This window comes from Antedon mediterranea, chromosome 1 (genome assembly GCF_964355755.1).
Source record: "Antedon mediterranea chromosome 1, ecAntMedi1.1, whole genome shotgun sequence".
In the NCBI taxonomy this organism is placed as follows: Eukaryota; Metazoa; Echinodermata; class Crinoidea; order Comatulida; family Antedonidae; genus Antedon; species Antedon mediterranea.
Window position 1 is genome coordinate 40711697 of NC_092670.1, and position 21345 is coordinate 40733041.

A 21345-nucleotide genomic window follows, 5' to 3' on the forward strand; every position below is an offset into this window, starting at 1 on the left:
GCGGCCCAACCATAATGTGACGACATGTTGAAGTCTTAGTGCTGGAAATGACAAAATGTCATCATCTATGTTCAACTGCTGCTGTGTTAGCTGCAGTTTTGTTAATAACATTTAAACCACTTTAAAGAAGTTGAACATTCATAATTCGTTATATATGGTCAGTCATACTGCTGTGCCATGTTAAAGTTTTTCCGTGTTAGCTGCTGTTATCACATCTATGTTCAAAAATACTTTTTTCAAAATGGCAGAACCACTTTTTGCTGCAGTTATGTTGAATCATAACATTTAACCTACTTTAGAGAAGTTGGTCCATATTGGAAGATTCATAATTCATTATATGCAGTTGAAGTATTTCGGTGCTAGATGAAAGAGAAAATTGCGTCATCTGTTCAACAATTGTTTTCCAAAATAAAAAGGTACGGTACAATTAACACTTTTTAGTGTGTGATTACATTTTCCCATTCGAAACATTTGTCGTTTATACTCGTAGCAGTTGCTCATACTATTCTTTTGTTCAGATTGCTGATGTCTTCTGAGTCAGTCCAAGAAAGCAACCGATCTTACAGAGTAGGTAGACAGCGAGTTGGAGAAAATTATTGCGAATGTACATCAGTACACTTGTTTGAACCGCCAAAGTGCATTCGTACGGTATATTATGTTTCCAGTAAAATGTTTGAGTAGGCCGGCTATAGCTAGTATCAGAATATATATTCAGGTATTCGATCAAAAATACTCACACGATGATTAGATGACTAAATCATTACACCGACAATTTAATTATAATAAAAAAAATACTCGGCTGATAAAAGAAGTAAAATTTGACTCCACTGCGTTGACGGTTGCCCCACGACGAATGACGCGGGGCAGGATTGGCTACGCAGCATCATCAATAATTAGACGCTTTAGAAACTATACTGCACTACTATCTTCCAATTTTCAATGAAATAATGAATATTCATGAGATCATCATTAACAGCCAATAATAAACTGTATATATATATTACGTACGTTACTGTTATAATTATTGAAAATGAACTTATTGTTAAGGATGAGAATTTAAAGGCTGTACAAATTTAATGCAAATTGTTTTTGTTCTTGCTTCGTTTCAGAAGCTTCCGTTCAGACTAATTGTCATAAGACCTTTAGGCCTAAAAGATTTAAAATCTGTTTACTAGGAGTCGTGGTAGGCCTACTTTCACCAATCACAGCCGACAGTTTGGATGTCCGTCTAAAGATTGGTTCACACTTAGGACGCACGCAAGGGCGTACACGCAACGCGGAAAATTTGACCAATCAGAAACGAAGGACTCCGAACGGTTGCTTCTGATTGATTACATTGCGCGTACGTCCTCGCGTCCACGTTGCGCGTTCTTAGTTATTTTAATAATTCAACATACAATTTCTTTCACTCTTGGAAGTTGCCATTTTATTATGGTTAATCATTTGCATTAGGCCTAACTGTGTATAATTTGCTACATATTATCTATATTCAATGAAAGCAAATCCTTGATAAAATTGTGTATGGAAACACAGAGTAAAATAACAAGACAATAGGTAACGACACGGTCATCCCATTAGTGACGTATAATAGCATTTTATTATTGCCTTCATGGCCACACTTTCTGAAAACAACTTGTGACAGTGTTGAATGCATTAGACTGCTATTATAAATGACTTGAATATTACAAAGGACTGCAGTATTATTCAAATATTATCATCACATTAGGAGGTATTATTTCAATTCTAAAAATACTAAGATAAATTGGCTACTGCAATTTATTAATTATTATTGATTGTCGGGATTCTATTATCCATATTGATAGGTAGATTCTTCGTGGTAGATAATTCGTTAGATTCTTGATATATGGTGATGTGATTTCAGCTTATTTTCTTATTATTGATTTTTACTTTCTCGCTTGCGTTGTGCCTACGTCATTGCATTGCGTACAAGAGGACGAGAGAACAAATATTACCAAATTAACGATTTAAATAATTATCTAATAAAGATCCCATATGCTCAACATATTGTATTGTGTTGTCTTTTACCATCATTATTACCTATACCACCATTTATTAAATTGGCATAGTTTTGCTTTTCATTTTTGCATTGTAACTTTTGTGTTTTATTTACTTGATTTATTATTGTTTTCTATTTATATTAAAGTATACAGATGTAATAATTTCATTTTATTGGAATAAGTACATCTTTATTTGAACAATAGCACAGGAAATAGATAGGCCTACGTAAAATGATATAATTGTGTTTATTTTGAAGGGGGAAAGTGCGTCCGGTGTAAGATTTAAATCTGTCCGGTGTTTGAAAGTGTCCACTGGACAATTTTCAGCATTGAATATTGTAATACTAGCTGTTGAAAATGGCCGCAACCACCCGGGGGCAGCTTTCATCGATAAAAAAGTAGGACCATCGAGACATCGACATCATATTAACCCCGTAAAAACTAGGGCACTGGACGTTCACCAACTCCCGTTAGGGTAATTATAATTCCTTAGAATACCAACTTGAATCGCAAAATATCAAGTGGATTGAAATAAATATTACTATTATTATATCTGGAGACATATAGTCTAATCAAATTAAATTGTTTGTTTTTGATTGAGTATATACAACCTGTTGTCAATTTGAAGTAAATCGACAACTTGAAAAATATATAGCCTACTGTATTATTATTTCGAGGGAATGAATATCACTAAATCATATAGGCATAGGGCCTACCTATTTCGTTATCTCGAAATATTATTTCATTCGAAATTCGAATTACTACTTCGCGAGAGAACGAAATAATTTCCCTCGAAATTATTTCGTTCTCTCGATCATCATCATCATCATCATCATTCCTTGTCTCGAAGTAGTAATTCGTTTTTTATATTATTCAGTTCTTGAAATCTTATTTTGTTCTCCCTAAATATATTCGTTCCCTCAAAATATTTTTCAGTTCTCAAAATATTATTTTGTAATATTCATAATACTGCTACTAATTTAATAATATCAACTGATAACAAAAGTTCTTTAAACAAGTAAGTTCGTCATTGTTAAAGTCAGTTCTTTTTCATTATATTTTTTTCACAGATGCCTGATTTTTGTTTTTATTTAATAAAACATTGAATTGGTTAGTCACAATATTTGCTTTGTTTCTAGAGACTTTACATTATTTATTTATTTATCTAAAATACATTTGAAAAATATTGTTGATGCATATTACCAAAAAATATTTGTTTTTTATATTTTATATGGCAAAATAAACACCTTAATTGCGCATCATAATTATTCGTTCACTCAAGGGTATTTCGGTTTTTTGTTTTTTTCGAATATTAGGGTATTTCGTTCCCAATACAAACAGTCCAATACCGTTATACATCAAATTCATAGAATAATGGCTTATATTGAAATGAAGCGTTTAAAACGTCTTTGCCACAATGTCTGTACATGCAGCTGAGTTTAAAAAATCGCGGTTGTATTTTTGTTTTATATGGACATATAAACATAGAAACCACCAGCTAATACCAGAAATACCAACAGCTTATGTATCAATTTTTAAAATCAACACCAGCTAATTTAGAACGGTCAGCAGATAATGTAGTAACGAAAATTGCCTCACAGCTAATGTTGAAAATATTGTATAATTTAAAAACCTGTCTACATCATGTGAAAATGCATTTCTTTACTTACCGGTAGCTATCCATCTATCCACGTCTCGTAAGTGACCAACCAACAACCACTTCTAGTAAGTAACCACCTCTATTGAACGACCACCGTCTCTGATAATCGCCCACCATCTCTTAACGACCACACCACTCGTCAAGGACGAGCTATTTTAAAGGACCACCACCTCGGCTTCTCATAATCAACCTCATGACGGACTACCTCTCTTAACGACCACGCCTAAAGTGTCGACCTCTCTATAAAAAAAAACGTCCACCTCTCCACTGGGACCACTTCTCATAATCGACTACCATCCGTAACGACCACCTTTCGCAAATTACCACCTCTATTGAGGTGGTCACTTACGGGAGGTGTAGTCGGTAAAAGAAGTGGTCGTCTACGAGCGGTGGTAGTTTATGAAAAGCAGTCCCTTATGAGAGGAGGTTACCCCTTCAGGAAGTTGTCCATTGTGAGAAGCGGTCCTTTAACAGAGGTAGTCCCTTTTAAATATTAAAGGTGGTCGCTAACAAGGGTAGTTGCTTACGATCAGAGTGCTACGTTTTGAAAGCCGATCACTTACGAGAGGTGGATAGACTGACAGCTAAACTAAGTAGAGAAATACATTTGCACATGATTTAGACATTTAGGTTTGTAAAATATATAATTATTATTTTATTAGCTGGCGATATTAACTACATCAGCTGTGAGGCAATTTTCGTTACTTCATTACCTGTTAAGTTGTATATTAGCTAATGTTGATTTTTATTTAATAAATAACTGTTGGTGTTTCTACATTAGCTAGTTCTAGGTTTTACTACATGGGTGGATTTGACAGTTTCGACGACATTTGCTGCCGTTTTCTACACTAGCGGTTTTGAACAGGGACTAGTGTAAAGGAAATGCCACAAGTTGTGTTTTTTTATTTTTTTTTATTTATTGTTTTGTGTACTAAAGTGGCAGCATAATCAGTATTTATTTTTACCAGATGTCCAGCAAGGGTAATGTCCCATAACTCAGGCCACAATTGTCAGGTCAACCTCAAAACAGCGGCTCTCGGGAGATATTAATTACCGGTAGTCGTGTTAACTGTCATCTGTTATTTGTCAGGAGAAGGGGTGCGAACTTGCCATATCTCAAATTAAGATTACGCTTACCATGAATATGATTTCATTACAAGAATTATATACCACAGTATGTTACGTAATTTAATTCTCTTATTTTAAAAAATAACTAAATAAATTAGTATATGATTCTAGTATAAGTATTATAAAAAATGTTTCTATTTAATATACAGGGAGCGGGGGTTGCCTCATAGCCTGAACGGTTTTAATACGAACTTATGTACTATAATATTATTTTACGTAGATTACTATTTAATATTATTTTATTTATTTAACAACATATTTATACAGGATTATACACAATCAAGTAGAAATATACTTGTTTTGCATTGTGGTCCTGTCGACAAAAACGGATACAAATTTAAATACAATTTCAATTAATATTATAATATAATTTGAGATGAACGTATAATATGTAATAAAGAATAACTATATGATTATATTTTATACTCCTATCTGAATGTGCTATTTATTGTGTAATAGAACGACTGAAGCGTTTACCAATAAGAGTATCTTCGAAATTTAATTTAATAAATGGCATTTCCCTCCAATAGTTTTTTTCTCTCATTTTTTGTGTACTTGCCACTGTAATAAATTACCATTCCCTAACCATGAACATTCTAGAATAAGATGTTTACATTTAAGACATCATGTATAATTAATATAATAACAATCAGGAACATTCCAGTATGCTATTAATAGAAACTGTAATCAAATAGAATAAGAAGTATAAAGAATGATATAGAAGGATAGGAACATCTTGTATATAAAGGGATGTAAAACTATTGTCATGTTGTTGGATATTAGAGGTTGGATATTAGATTGTAAAAGTTATTGTGAAGCTGTTGTTTAAAATGCTTACTGGGTTGTTGAAAGTTGAAGTTGATTGAAATTAAAGATTTGTTTTTGAGTTATTTTACAACTTTGTGAATTTGGTGTGTATACTTTTATGTCACAAGGGAGTTTCTAAAGTATTTTCAACCGCTCGGAAACATACGTAAAAGGAGTTCGTGACATCCACTTAAGGCACAAAGTTTAAATTATAGGCCTACACCTGACAAAACTGTTTGCTCTTTCTTCTAATCGGCAATTGGTTAAAACAAATGTAGCAAGAAGCTGATTGGCTCAATGTTTGTTCAAAACCTCCTACATTTAAAAAATCATTCACTTTGCTTGCAAAGTTCCAATCACGGTGTTGTTCGTTACAATCTGCCTTCTTTCTATTTTTACTTATTATCATTATGGCCGATCATGAGTTTGATGCCTTGAGAAACTATCTACAAAACAACGTTTATCCTGTAAATTATTCTGAAATATTAAAACGAAGTTTGCGACGGAAAGCCAAGAACTTTACAATTCTTCGTGATATCTTGTATTACAAACAACATTCTGGTAGATTGTTGCGTGTATTGTTACCGAAAGAAAAACACGAAGTGTTAAACAGTATCCATAAGCAGGCACATGGTGGTCACTTGGGTGTCAACAAAACGTAAGTTTAAAGTTTGTCAATTAAATAATATTTAAGCTTCGATAAGTTTCTGGGTGACTTTAAAACTGTTTATATGTTTGGCCAGGTGGAATGCCATCCTGAGATGAGTATTAGTAATTAGTACAGCATTGTTTTTAAATGATTTTATACGTAATTTTACTTTCTGTGGACCACAGAATTCGAAACAAATGATTAAATGAATGAATTAAATGAATAATAACTAATACTTATCAATTGAAAAATGTATAATGACCGTGTACATTATGAAGTTAGTATTTTATATATAGATTCAAACATATTTTTATACCTCCATGAATGAAAAATATGTTAAGTCGATAATAATTTCTACTCAATATATTATCGCAATTAATTGTATAAATATATTGAAGTTGAACATAAAATATCACATGTAAAAAATACAAAACATATATTGGCATTCAATAATTAATCAAAAATGTTCCGAATATGAGCACTGTTTCAATAATTTGACAGATTATTATTATATAATTTACACAGTGCTACACAACGCATATATCTTTAGTTCAAAATTAAGATATCTCTTTTAATAAAGATAGATTATTTCAATTGAAAACTAAGATGTCTTACTTTTTAAAAGAAATATCTATGTTAATAGATATTTTTTTGTAGGCTTATTACACCTCGAAAAACCAAGAAGAATACAGTACAACTAGCTCTATCTATAATAGTAATGTTTTAGTTTTATAACAGTTCATATACGGTACTCTACACGTGCCCACTGCATAACTAACACAGAAAAAAATCCACTTGTGATATTCCGAATGGGACAAGAATCTTCCATTCTAAATATCTTGGTAAGTAAGTAATATAGAGATATCCCTCATGAGAGATATCTTAGTTTTAAATAGTGATACAAATACTTCCCGAATGAAAACTTATTCAGGTCTTGGTATAATAAATATGTTCAATATTAGTTGCTCATTCATAATGCAAAAAGCCATATCAGTATTAACTTTCGTTCGTTTAAAATGTATACTTATGAAAGAAAACACAATTTGACAAAAAAAAAGGTAAGGAAGAAGACTTTTATTATGTAACTTTAAAGTGGATTATTACATTTTTTTTTAGGGAATACTTCTTTAAAAAAAACGCATTTTCAATAACAAAACTAGTTTCCAATCCCCCGGTAATGGAGTAAAACCACCTGCAGCTTATGTAATGAAAAAAATTAACACCATGTAGAACGATCAACAACGAATGTAGGAACGAAAATTGCATCCCAGCTAATGTAGGACTATCGCCAGCTAATGTAGAAAATATATATTTTACAAACCTAAATGTCTAAATCATGTGCAAATGCATCTGTTTACTTAGCTATCCATCTATCCACGTCTCGTAACCGACCAACTTTCTAAAACGACCACACATCGTAAGCAACCAACTCTTTTAAGGGACCGTTTCTCATAATCGACTTCCTCTCTCGTAACGACAACTTTTTTGGGTGACCACCTCTATTAAACGGCCATCGTCTCTGTTAAGGGATCGCTTCCCATAATCGACCAACTATTGTAAGTGATCACATCCTCTCATTATGGACCGCTTCTCATAATCGACCACCTCTCGTAGTAAGCGACCACCTCTCTTAACAACCACAACTCTCGTAAGCGACCGCTTTTTATTTTCGACCGCCTCTCGTAAGTGATGATCTCTTTTAGAAGACCACCATATCTCTAAATGGACCGCTTCTCATAATATACCAACTCTTGTATAAATCACCTCTCTTAAGTGACCACTTCTAATAAACGACCTCTCTGTTAGGAGACCGCTTCTCATAATCGATCACATATCGTAAGCGACCACCTCCCTTATCGACCACATCTTTCGTAAGTGACCACCTATTTTAAAGGACCACTACCTCTCGCAATCTACCATTGTGGCTCACTAAAAAGTACCCGGTTTCCTTAATAGGGTGTCCTCTACATTTTAAAAATAAATAAATTTAACCAGTATGTAGTGTTAAAACGTATATATTTCCCCTTGTTTATTTTTTAAAAAAAAGTGGCGATTTTTATATCTACTCTGTCGCACATTCACCAAGCGTACACAATAATTCTAGTAGGACAATTAATTATTTATACTTTTCAAGTTAGTTTTTTATTGCCTGAGTGAATTATTACCAGATTGAGGGCGTAGTTATTTTGTATGGGAGGCTGCACTCAATTTGAAGTTTATATGGGGGTATTTAGAATGTAAACACGGTACAATCAGGGAGATGTAAATCTCCCTGGTACAATGTGACACGGAATCATCACGGACTGATGGACATTTTTCATAGAAGGTATCTTTTCCCTTTTCAATATTCATTTATCATTGTCAAATAAAAAAACTAGAAACATAGATAAATATTAAAAGTGAATTAATCAGTTGTGCCCAGTGCTTGCCTTAAACGAAAAGTTAAAATATATGGAACGCCAAACTGTAATGTTATTATAATGCATTGATGAGAATGGTGATGTGAACTGCGGTAATAAATAATAAATAATATTAAAAAACAAAATAAAATTAAAATATTTAAAGAATCCATAATACAGTTTTAAGGTCAATAGTAAACCTACAAAGAGATTGAATATCATCAATACAATAAACACATTTTTTTTTTTTTTTAACAGTTGGAAAAAGATACGCGAAAGGTATTATTGGAAGGGGTCATTTGATGGTGTTCGTAATTTTATAGCCGCCTGTGATCAGTGCCAACGGAAAGAAGTTTTAAAAAAAGCAAAAGTGCCACTTCAACCTATACCCGTAACAGATACTGCTTTCAGACAGATCGGTATGGATATTGTTGGGCCTTTGGTAAAGACAGAAAATGGTAAGGTATCTCATGACAAATTACTGAAAAACAAAAATGCTGTGACTGGATAAAAAAGCTAAATCAAAACGTAAAAGTAAAAAGCAAGAAGACATGAATGAAATACGTTCAGAAAACTTTGTAATTCATTCTTCAGGGCCTAAAATTACAGTTAATAATTAGTTCTGTTCGGCCTTTATTGTAATAGGGCTGAACTTAAATTTATTATTGTAAAGGCACAAGCGCAATTTCTGTGAGGTTTCTTGAAATTGTTAACTAAACTAAAATTATGACAGTTCTCTTTTTTACACTGTCAACAAAAACTAGATTTACCAAGAATCAGATGCTCTTATTATTGTCACCGGATTTACATCGATTATGGCTATACTGTAATAATCTTTATTTCTGCCTGTTTTAATTTGATCCAAACCATGACTGGGGTAATACTGTTCAGCGCATAGAGGTTTTACAACATTAGGCGCTATGTAAATCCACGATATTATTATTGTTCTTGTTCTTATTATATTTATTGATATTAATATTGTTATTATTATTGTTATTTCATTCGTACAGTTCGGGTGTTGTACATCTCATCATGACATTTTGACACTACTATTATTACGGCTTATTATATTATTATTTGCTGTGTTTCAGGTAATCGGTACTTACTTGTATTTACGGAGTACCTTACCAAATGGGTGGAAGCTGATGCAATTCCAGATAAATCTGCTAAAACAGTGCTGAGATCTTTTATTGATTTTGTCTGCAGACATGGAACACCTTCTATATTGATTACAGACCAGGGTAGAGAGTTTTGTAATGAGCTGAATGACAGCTTCTGTAAGCTGATTGGGGTAGACCACAGAGTTGCCTCACCATACCATCCTCAAACAGGCGGGCAAACGGAGCGCTTTAACAGAACACTTTGCACAATGCTTATGACGTTGACCAACGCAGACCAAAATGACTGGGATATACAACTCCCATACGTGTTGTTTGCCTACAGAACATCCGAGCACAAGTCTACGAAATGTGACCCATTCTCATTAGTTTACGGTAGAAAGGCTGTGTTGCCTGTAGAATTACGTATTCCCATCGTTTCGTCTAATAAAGATGACATATCCGGAACTGTTCCTTTAAAAATAAGAGTGGACGCTTTTTTGAAACTCAAAGATTCAAGGAGAAAGGCATCAGAAAATATCAAAAAAGCACAGAAAAAGCAAAAACATTATCATGATGCTGGTGTTAAAAGCAACACGTACTATGCAGGAGATCAAGTGCTCTTGCAGAATTCCAGAAATTTGTCAAGAAAGGGAGGCAAACTTAATGCTCGATGGACTGGTCCATATATTATAGAAAAAGTCCTCACTCACAATACATATCGACTAAAAGGAAGAAGGGCTATTGTTAACGGAAACAAGATCAGACATTACAAGTCCGATAAAACAACCTCTTTGAACTGTCCATCATCAAGCACTAAACAGAAATGTAATACCAATGATAAGCATCTCCCTCCAAAGAAACGAAAGCGAACGCCAGACATCCCACCTGAAGTAACGCACCATGATAACATACCTACATCCAAGAATGGTGATATCACACCGGATGATCACATTATTAACATACCTACATCCAAGAATGTTGATGATAACGATAACAGACCTACATCCAAGAATTATGATATCACACCGGATGATCACATTAACATACCTACATCCAAGAACGATGATATCACACTGGATAATCACGATAACATACCTACATTAGACAATGATAATGTCGCACCGGATGATGACCATGACAACAGTAGGCCTGTATCTGATAGTGATGTGGTATACCTCAACACGAAAACTTCAAGAAAGTTATTCTTTCCTGTCGATGCCAATTGGCAGCTTGAAAAGGCAGCACCATTTGGTATCAATGTCAAAAATTTTCACAAAACTCACTTAAAATGTGAAATGGACAAGGCAGCCAGGCCTACTAAAGTTGTTAATATGAGAGGGGACGGCAACTGTCTTTTTAGGGCTTTGAGTTATATTCTCTTTGGTGTCCAGAACTACCATGTAGTTGTACGGGATTACATACTAAACTATATGTCCATGAACAAAAACCTATTTGAAAAAATTGAATCCAGATCATTTGAACGATACGTGGAAGACACGAGAATGGGGGAATATGGGACATGGGGTTCGGACATCGAAATCATGGCATTTGCGACCATGTCAAATACGAATGTTTATGTTTACAGTAAATATGGAAGAAGGAAAGGGCTTCCACATTATGAATGGTTGAAATATGCACCAATAAGTAATCAGTTTGGTGATTTAGTATCTGAAAGAAACATCTACCTATCAAACTTATGTGCACACTTTGAGCCTGTCCTGGATGTAGACAAGAAAACTTATGACGCTGAATTAAAATACACTCGTACACCATACGCACCAATCAAAAACCACCTTGCACGGAAATACTGGGATATTGTATCCGATGTGACCCTCAATGCTGCTCTGGTAGATAATTACGAAGATGAAGCGGTAATGCGTTCCGAAGGCATTATGGACGTTATATACGTATCTGAATTCACGGACACACATTATGACATTGAAGCAGTCAACCATCTAAAAGATGATATCGATCCAAATATATTCAATTTGCTTTGTGACATGGAACATTTCCCGGAAAGGATTCATCAGAGCAACAATGAAGTACCTGGACAATTATATGTTGATTCATACAACGTCACTCTTTAACTGTAGGCCTACCTATGACCGGTAATCTCAACATACACAGAAGCATTAAATGGTGAAAAGGGTATTTGTTTACCTTATAGAGGTAAGTTTCGTTAATGCTTTGATTTTTTACAGGTGCTTCCGTCAAGAGGAGATTGTCGGCTTTGTCTGAAACTCATCGACGAAGAAATACCAATTGCATTTGTCGGACCAGAAAGAAGAACATAGATTCACCACAGCGGCTAATTAAAGCGTCACCATCTTTCATTGAATCAACGGAAGACGAATATCTGAGCATAAGTACGTCAAAGGCTCAAGGGGTCTAATGGCAGGTAACAACAGATCAAATACAGTGTGTCCAGTGTAAACATGCAATGATGTGTCATGCGCCCTGCTTTGATCGCTACAAGGATTAAAAAATTAATTAAAAAGCAGATTGTATAAAAGAATAACGCGACTAAAGGTCCGGTAAGGTAAAAGTACGTGAATTAGATTGTAACTAGTGTTTATTTTTATTGTATTTTTATGTTTAAAAAACTTTTTCATATTTACAACTCATATGATTCTGTTTCATAATGTTATGCAATTTTCTTCTATAATATGTTTTCTTTGGTCAAAGGGGCACATACAAACGTGCAACCTACCCTCGCTATGATCATCAACCTTGACGTGGTAGCGAGGCTTGCGTGCTTCCAATGTATTGGTAGCCAGACCAATGATGATCAATAACAAAGTAAAATAAATACAAACACACTTACTGAAACAAGTTTTAATAGCAATAAATAAATAAATAAATAAATATTTTTCTGTAACTATTGTTCATTATTATTACACTATTATTATTTTATCCTGTTAATATAAGTAATGATCAATGATATATAATTTATGTTTACAAAACTCGTTCATATTTACAACTCATTCTGACAAGATAACAACATTTAATATTTTTGTAATTCACAATTCATACATTTATTTGTAATGTATTCATGAATTTGCTTTTCCTTCATCCAATCTACATAGTAGATATATGAAACTATTGTTCTAACCACGTGACTATGTAGCATAGAACATTAATTCTAAACCGCCCGGTAATATACTGAAATTTAATTAATTAATTTGAAACGATAAAGATGAGGAAATCTGTGAGAATGAGTTAAAGTCGCCCCAACCGAGACTCGAACTCGGACCGCCTGCTTGATATGCAGATGTCCTAACCGTTAGACCACTGGGGCTTTCACGGTTCGAACTCGATTGGATAGCGACTCTTTAACATTCTCGGCGTGGTACGGCGGAACAGCACTAGTCCTCAGTTGTAAACACAACAGGCATAGAAATAAATTCCAAACCGCCCGGTGATACACTGAAAATGATTTAATTAATTTTTGAAACGATAAAGATGAGGAAATCTGAGAGAATGAGAAAAAGTCGCCCCAACCGAGGCTCGAACTCGGACCGTCGGCTTGATATGCAGTTGCCCTAACCATTAGACCACTGGGGCTTTCATGGTATTGTTCTTTAACTCGACCGGATAACGACCCTTTAACATTCTCGGCGTGGTACGGTTGGAACACAATACATATATATATATATATATATATATATACAGACAGTAACAAGTGTACATTATTGTAAATATAACAAATACATATATATTATATATATATATATATATATGTATATGTATTTGTTATATTTACAATAATGTACACTTGTTACTGAACTATGGAGTATTTTTTTTTTCCGAAATAAAAGAAGAATGAATGAATGAATTTATTTTCAATCTTTCTACATAACAACAAATATATAGTATAACAGGGGAGTAGCGGAAAAGCAAAAGTAAAGTAAATTTGAACCAGCCAAACATGTATGAAACATTATCCAGTAAGCACATTTTATAAGAAGCTTTTGTTTATTAAAATGGGTTTCTCTGAAATTCCAGAAGTTTATTAAACATTGAAAATAACACAATCGCCTTTAAACAAAATGCTGTTCAAAAAAAGAATCGGTTGAAGCAAGCGTTCTTATAACATCCGATAAAATGAAGGTTCAATAAAGTAGCCCTATTAACAAATGTATGAGGTCTCAGGCCTATCCCATATTAATTATTTTTATAGATACATTAATTTTAAGATTCCAGATACCGAATTGTTGTTTTTTTACATAACAAGTCATTTTTTCTTTGAATATAAATTCTGATTTAAGGACAAAATACTAAAATAAATACTTACACCAAAGGTGCATAAAAACGTGTTGATGTGGCGCTATATCGATGTCATTATCTTTGCATTCACCCTAGACGCACATAGTGTGACACCCCTACCATATTCTCGATGTGACGATCAATGTACCAATTAACATAATACTTCAGTAAAACTGATTATGTTTTTTCAAGAGATCAGCTATATCGTGTTGATTATAAAAAGGTGCAACTTTTAATTGATTGGGGATTAAACAAGTAAACTATTTATTCTTCTTGTCTTTACTCGTACAAAATAATATAACGGTCGCTAATTGGAAGTGTTTTAAAGTAAAGTGATCTTTCATTGGAAGAGGACCAGTACAATTACTTGTTTTTTATCACATGAATAAAATCTATTTATTCTTCTTGTCTGTACTCATACAAAATAATATAACGGTCGCTAAATGGAAGTGTCTTACAGTAAAGTGACCTTTAATTGGAAGAGGACCAGTACAATTACTTATTTTTTATCACATGATTAAAATCTATTTATTCTTCTTGTCTGTACTCATACAAAATAATATAACGGTCGCTAATTGGAAGTGTCTTAAAGTAAAGTGATCTTTAATTGGAAGAGGACCAGTACAATTACTTGTTTTTTATCACATGATTAAAATCTATTTATTCTTCTTGTCTGTACTCATACAAAATAATATAACGGTCGCTAAATGGAAGTGTCTTACAGTAAAGTGACCTTTAATTGGAAGAGGACCAGTACAATTACTTATTTTTTATCACATGATTAAAATCTATTTATTCTTCTTGTCTGTACTCATACAAAATAATATAACGGTCGCTAATTGGAAGTGTCTTAAAGTAAAGTGATCTTTAATTGGAAGAGGACCAGTACAATTACTTGTTTTTTATCACATGATTAAAATCTATTTATTCTTCTTGTCTGTACTCATACAAAATAATATAACGGTCGCTAATTGGAAGTGTCTTAAAGTAAAGTGATCTTTCATTGGAAGAGGACCAGTACAATTACTTGTTTTTTATCACATGATTAAAATCTATTTATTCTTCTAATTGTCTGTACTCATACAAAATAATATAACGGTCGCTAATTGGAGGTGTCTTACAGTAAAGTGACCTTTAATTGGAAGAGGACCAGTACAATTACTTATTTTATATCACATGATTATAAACTATTTATGCTTCTTGTTTTTATTCATAAAAAATAATATAACGGTCGCTAATTGGAAGTGTCTTAAAGTAAAGTGATCTTTCATTGGAAGAGGACCAGTACAATTACTTGTTTTTTATCACATGATTAAAATCTATTTATTCTTCTTGTCTGTACTCATACAAAGTAATATAACGGTCGCTAATTGGAAGTGTCTTACAGTAAAGTGACCTTTAATTGGAAGAGTACCCGTACAATTACTTATTTTATATCACATGATTATAAACTATTTATTATTCTTGTCTTTATTCATACAAAATAATATAACGGTCGCTAAATGGAAGTTTCTTGAAGTAAAGTGACCTTTAATTGGAAGAGGACCAGTACAATTACTTATTTTTTATCACCTGATTAAAATCTATTTATTATTCTTGTCTGTACTCATACAAAATAATATAACGGTCGCTAATTGGAAGTGTCTTAAAGTAAAGTGATCTTTAATTGGAAGAGGACCAGTACAATTACTTGTTTTTTTATCACATGATTAAAATCTATTTATTCTTATTGTCTGTACTCATACAAAATAATATAACGGTCGCTAAATGGAAGTGTCTTAAAGTAAAGTGATCTTTCATTGGAAGAGGACCAGTACAATTACTTGTTTTTTATTACATGATTAAAATCTATTTATTCTTCTAATTGTCTGTACTCATACAAAATAATATAACGGTCGCTAATTGGAAGTGTCTTAAAGTAAAGTGATCTTTAATTGGAAGAAGACCAGTACAATTACTTATTTTATATCACATGATTATAAACTATTTATGCTTCATGTTTTTATTCATAAAAAATAATATAACGGTCGCTAATTGGAAGTGTCTTAAAGTAAAGTGATCTTTCATTGGAAGAGGACCAGTACAATTACTTGTTTTTTATCACATGATTAAAATCTATTTATTCTTCTTGTCTGTACTCATACAAAATAATATAACGGTCGCTAATTGGAAGTGTCTTACAGTAAAGTGACCTTTAATTGGAAGAGGACCAGTACAATTACTTGTTTTTTATCACATGATTAAAATCTATTTATTCTTCTTGTCTGTACTCATACAAAACAATATAACGGTCGCTAATTGGAAGTGTCTTAAAGTAAAGTGATCTTTAATTGAAAGAGGACCAGTACAATTACTTGTTTTTTTGTCATATGATTAAAATCTATTTATTATTCTTGCCTTTATTCATACAAAATAATATAACGGTCGCTAATTGGAAGTGTTTAAATTAAAGTGATCTTTAATTGGAAGAGGACCAGTACAATTACTTGTTTTTTATCACATGATTAAAATCTATTTATTCTTCTTGTTTCTATTCATACAAAACAATAATAACGGTCGCTAATTGGAAGTGTTTAAATTTAAGTGATCTTTAATTGGAAGAGGACCAGTACAATTACTTGTTTTTTATCACATGATTATAAACTATTTATTATTCTTGTCTTTACTCATACAAAATAATAAAACGGTCGCTAATTGGAAGTGTTTAATTTTAAGTGATCTTTAATTGGAAGAGGACCAGTACAATTACTTGTTTTTTGTCACATGATTAAAAACTATTATTACTCTTGTCTTTACTCATACAAAACAATAAAAATGGTCGCTAATTGGAAGTGTCTAAACTAAAGTGTTCTTTAATTGGAAGAGGACCAGTATAATTACTTGTTTTTATTACATGATTATTATTATATTGTTATTTATTCTTCTTGTCTTTATTCATACCAAATAATATAATGGTCGCTAATTGGAGGTGTTTTAAGCCAAGTTATCTTTGAAAAATAAAAACTAGTTTGGCATTATTAACAAATAGTGGTCGTTAAAAAAAGACAAGTGCATGCGCAATCACGATCAAAACCTGAATCTCAAATCTCAACCACGGACGGTATTCAATCCAAGGGTCAGACATTATTAAACGCGCCGGACAGCATTAAATTGTTGGAAAACGCCCGCGAACCCGTTGAAACATGCAATTGGACACTATCCAATGCTGAAAAGTGTCCACCCGGACACTTTTGAATGATGGACACATTTCAATCTTACACCGGCGCGCCCAATGTACGCCCACGCAGTTACAATGCTTGCTTCCTCTATTCCAATGATTTATGACATTAGGGGTCACAAAGTTTTCCAAGCGTAACTTTATATGGGATCCCATTGAACGCTACGACCTCGTAATCCTTTCTATTTAATCACAAAGCGAGTCACACTGGGGATTTTGTTGTCCTAACAACACCAACACAAAAGGGTTTGGTATCAATATACAACTTAGCACACTGTGTTTGTGTGTGGGTATCAGCACCGTCATCAGGAAACGAAGTTAAAGTTTTGTAATATCAAGAAAATAAACCAATTTTACCTTGGAATTTTAAGGCATATACAACAATTACAGTCTTTGAGGAGGATACGGCAGTCACAAGAGAAGAATTCGACGACCCAGACGTTGGTATGTGACTCAACTCAACTAGAGAAAGGTAAAGTGTATATAACTTACCCATGTTGGGACCCGTTGTGAGTAGGCCCTATAGTAGGATTGTCCATAGATGATTCCTCCATAAATCAAGTCATGTTCAAGTATGTTTCAAATCAGAACATTCTTCATAAGCGTATATATATTAAACGCGTACGTGTTTCCATCATGGAGATGGTCCTAATTTTAGCGTAAACGTATAATCACATTAGGCTTCACGTATACGCAATCAAATGTTGAATTGTCCTTCTGAAACAAAAATAAGCCGTCTAGTATAAAGATATTATATATAGGCCAATATTATTATTTTTTTATTTAAACAAATAATCAATGAATCATGTCTACGCCTATATTGATAACCGGTTGCATGAAACAAAAACTATATTCTTTCACACAAATTCCATTTTCTAGCTACAAGATCTCTGTTCAAACAAAGAAATGGAATATTTATGACTGGACTCAACGAACCACCAATGGCAGAATCCAAGAAACCATTTTATCAGGACAAAGCTGGACAATATGCAAGCCATTCTGTTGACTTTAAGTCTCAAAACGAATTTAAAGCTAATTCTAAGCTATGCTTAACACGCAGTGAAAAATATAATATACAAAAACCTGAAATAAATCGAGATATCTGGCAACGAAAACCTCCAGATTTCAGACCTCAAACTTATCGTCCAAAACCACCAAAAAGGAACACAAGGCTAAGCATGCAACCCTGGAAGTATGGCACGTTTCCTGGGACAAATAAACCTCAACAAACCACGGTAGAGAGTTACGAATTGAAGCTTCCAAAACTATTGCAACCAGAACGTCCGAAAAGTGGTCAGTTAATCAATACATTTAAAATAATAGATTCGAATGAATCAAAGAAATTGTTCGTAAAAGAAGGAATGCATCTAAAAGGAACATACAAGATGCCAGAAAAGCATGACTTCCGAGCAGTAAGTACTTACTTAGTTCCTAACAATTAAACACCAGGGGCGGATTGCTATAAGCGGTCTATAACCGGTCTTAGCGCTTAGCCGGCTATAATTCGTGACGTAGCAAGTAGTCTATTAGTCTAGTATATTATAGACCATTGCATGCTATACCGCGGTCTAACCTGTAAACGGTCTTTAAAATTAAAGCCTACTCGAAGGAGTCTTAAAACAGTCTTAAACCTCTCTTTTTGTTGCTTTTACGTATTATTTATCGTCAAAGACAACCAATTGAACGAGTTTTAAGTGTTAAATCAAATAATAACGGTGATTTTATTGTTATATAGGCCTAGAATGGATTTTCTCGCGTAGAAATGTACGTACTGTTATGATTGTGAATTGAACAAGCATGACGAACATTACCTTATTTGGTATTCTACGCGCAAAGTACGCCCTCAATTTGTTACTTTACGCGGTCTTATCTAAGACTGGTTTATAGCAATGGTCTATCAGGAGTGGCTTTAATAAGACCGTCTATCTGATAAAGCCGGCTTTAATCGGGGAGTTAAGACCATCAGTTAAGACTGTTTTATAGCAATCCACCCCTGTATACGCTTTATCGCAAATAGCGTGCGCGACGCATGGTTGGTAGGAAGGATTTGGGAGCAAACGTCACGACGCGTACGTACGTGATTTGTTGTTTGTATGTACGCGTCGCGTGACGTTTGTTCCCAAATCCTCTCCATCATTACGTGCATTGTGCAAAGATCTAGCTAGCTATTTGCGATAAACCTTTATATTATTAAAATGGGACGTGATAACTTTCAGATTCAGAATATTATTATTTAAATATAATATTTGTGGTCTTTATTTTTCAGTACCCTCCGATATCGTCATTAGGTCTGTCAGAATTCCGGACAGATACGGAAAAGGATCCTTACAATTTGAAGTTTAAGTCAGCAAATAAAGACATAAGTAAGTACTAATCAACGCAATTACTGAGTATTACTGATTCATATCATTGAACCTCTCTCTGGACACGCACCACTTTGATTAATACTTAATTTATAAACCTTTACAATTGAAATATGTTCTGTATTTTATTATCGTAGTTTACGGATTGGTGCAGCCGACATCAGAACTGTACATGGGACGACAGATGGGTCGAGACCCACTGATACAAGGTCCAAAATGGGACTCTCAACTCATCTTACCTAAAGGATCATGGCCTACCCGATCAGCGGCATATTCGGTTAGTATTTTATGCTATAAAGCTTGGTTCCCACTAGCGACGCAACACAAGGACGTAACGCAACGCAAATGAATTGACCAATCACAAGCGATGGCTTATTCGCTTGTGATTGCTAACCTGTCTATAACTTCGCTTGTCATTGGTTAAAACGCTTGCGTTGCGTTTACGTCCTTGCGTTACGTTATAGTAAGGACGTAAGCGTAACGCAAGACTGTCGCTTGCCATAGGTACGTCAACTCACTTGCGTTTCGCTTACCGTGTTGCGTTGCGTCCTAGTGTAAACCAATCTTAAGAATCAACTGTTAATTGTCTGATCACACAGTAACTTGTATGTATATTGATTTGATAGTGCAATGCGATCAATAGTTTTACGTGATACCTTTATACGACTAAGCTAATTATTAATGGCTTGTATTTGTAATCACGATTATACTTCATAAATCGTTTATGATACGATATAAATATTTGTTTGTGTTTGTTTTTCCAGCGTTACCGGCCAAAGAATCGATCACCATCCGTGGCTTTGATGGATCGTATTGAAGAGTCATTGAACAGTCGGTGGTCAGAGGAAACAAGAGAAAGGGAAGCAAGAAGAAAAGAAAGGGAACAGATTGAAAAGGAAAGAAGGTTTCGGCAAGAAATACAGAAAGAAATGGCAGCGATGAGGTGACACATTGAATGTGAAATCATATTTATGGTTAAACGTGATGATGCTAACTAAACGTAGCCTGGGTTTCCACTTTGGACACAACGCAGTGGCGTGTACGCGTACGCGAAGTGAGTTGGTTGACCAATCACAATCATCGCGTCGTAATATTGGGCAATGACTTGCGTTGCACTTACGTCACTGCGTTGCGCGCGCCTTAATTGGAAAGCCTAATATTCATTCCTGTTATATGTTATTTACATTATATTATCAACATCAATATTGACTGTCTACTAGAAATAGTTTGGGTAAATAAATAATACAATGTACGTCTTCGTGTTTGCTGACGTTACCATAATAACACCACGCTTTCACATTTACAGTACAAAAAAATAAGAAAATTATAAAACTATCCCCATATTATAAAATTAAAGTCAATAAACGTTGTATGAGTTGATTCTGGTCACTGATTAATTTACTACCTTAAAATAGTATTGATTGTATGTTGGAGTTATCATGTATTAAAATAAGATTGCAAACGACACGAAGTCGATTCTCAAATGCTCTAAATTCACACGACACCACTTGAGATTCATTTCTAAAGCATCCCATTAGCGAGGCAACGTAAGTGAATCACAAGCGAAGGATTATTTTGGTCAACTCGCTTGCGTTACGTGTACGTTCTTGCGTTACGTGTCTAGTGGAAACCACGCTTAAGTCCATAATGCAAAAAAAACACCTATAAATATTTTTAAATACAGACACTTGAAAAAACATTCATTAAAACTAAACTATTTTGTATTTACTTTTATTTT

The 21345-nt window shown here is 33.8% G+C and overlaps 2 protein-coding genes across 2 annotated transcripts; both read left to right on the plus strand.

Moving 5' to 3' along the window:
* The first annotated feature begins 11120 nt into the window (after positions 1–11120).
* LOC140040207 (uncharacterized) lies at positions 11121–13062 on the plus strand. Its single transcript, XM_072085968.1, has 2 exons — positions 11121–11869; positions 11963–13062. Exon 1 carries the CDS (start codon positions 11192–11194, stop codon positions 11846–11848), a length of 657 nt encoding a protein of 218 aa, XP_071942069.1. The 5' UTR covers positions 11121–11191; the 3' UTR covers positions 11849–11869; positions 11963–13062.
* A 4474-nt stretch (positions 13063–17536) lies between these two features.
* On the plus strand, positions 17537–21338 carry LOC140040223 (putative uncharacterized protein C7orf78). Its single transcript, XM_072085991.1, has 5 exons — positions 17537–17716; positions 18124–18656; positions 19511–19607; positions 19745–19884; positions 20372–21338. The coding sequence occupies exons 2-5, from the start codon at positions 18162–18164 to the stop codon at positions 20552–20554; spliced, it is 915 nt and encodes a 304-aa protein (XP_071942092.1). The 5' UTR covers positions 17537–17716; positions 18124–18161; the 3' UTR covers positions 20555–21338.
* The last annotated feature ends 7 nt before the right edge of the window (positions 21339–21345 follow it).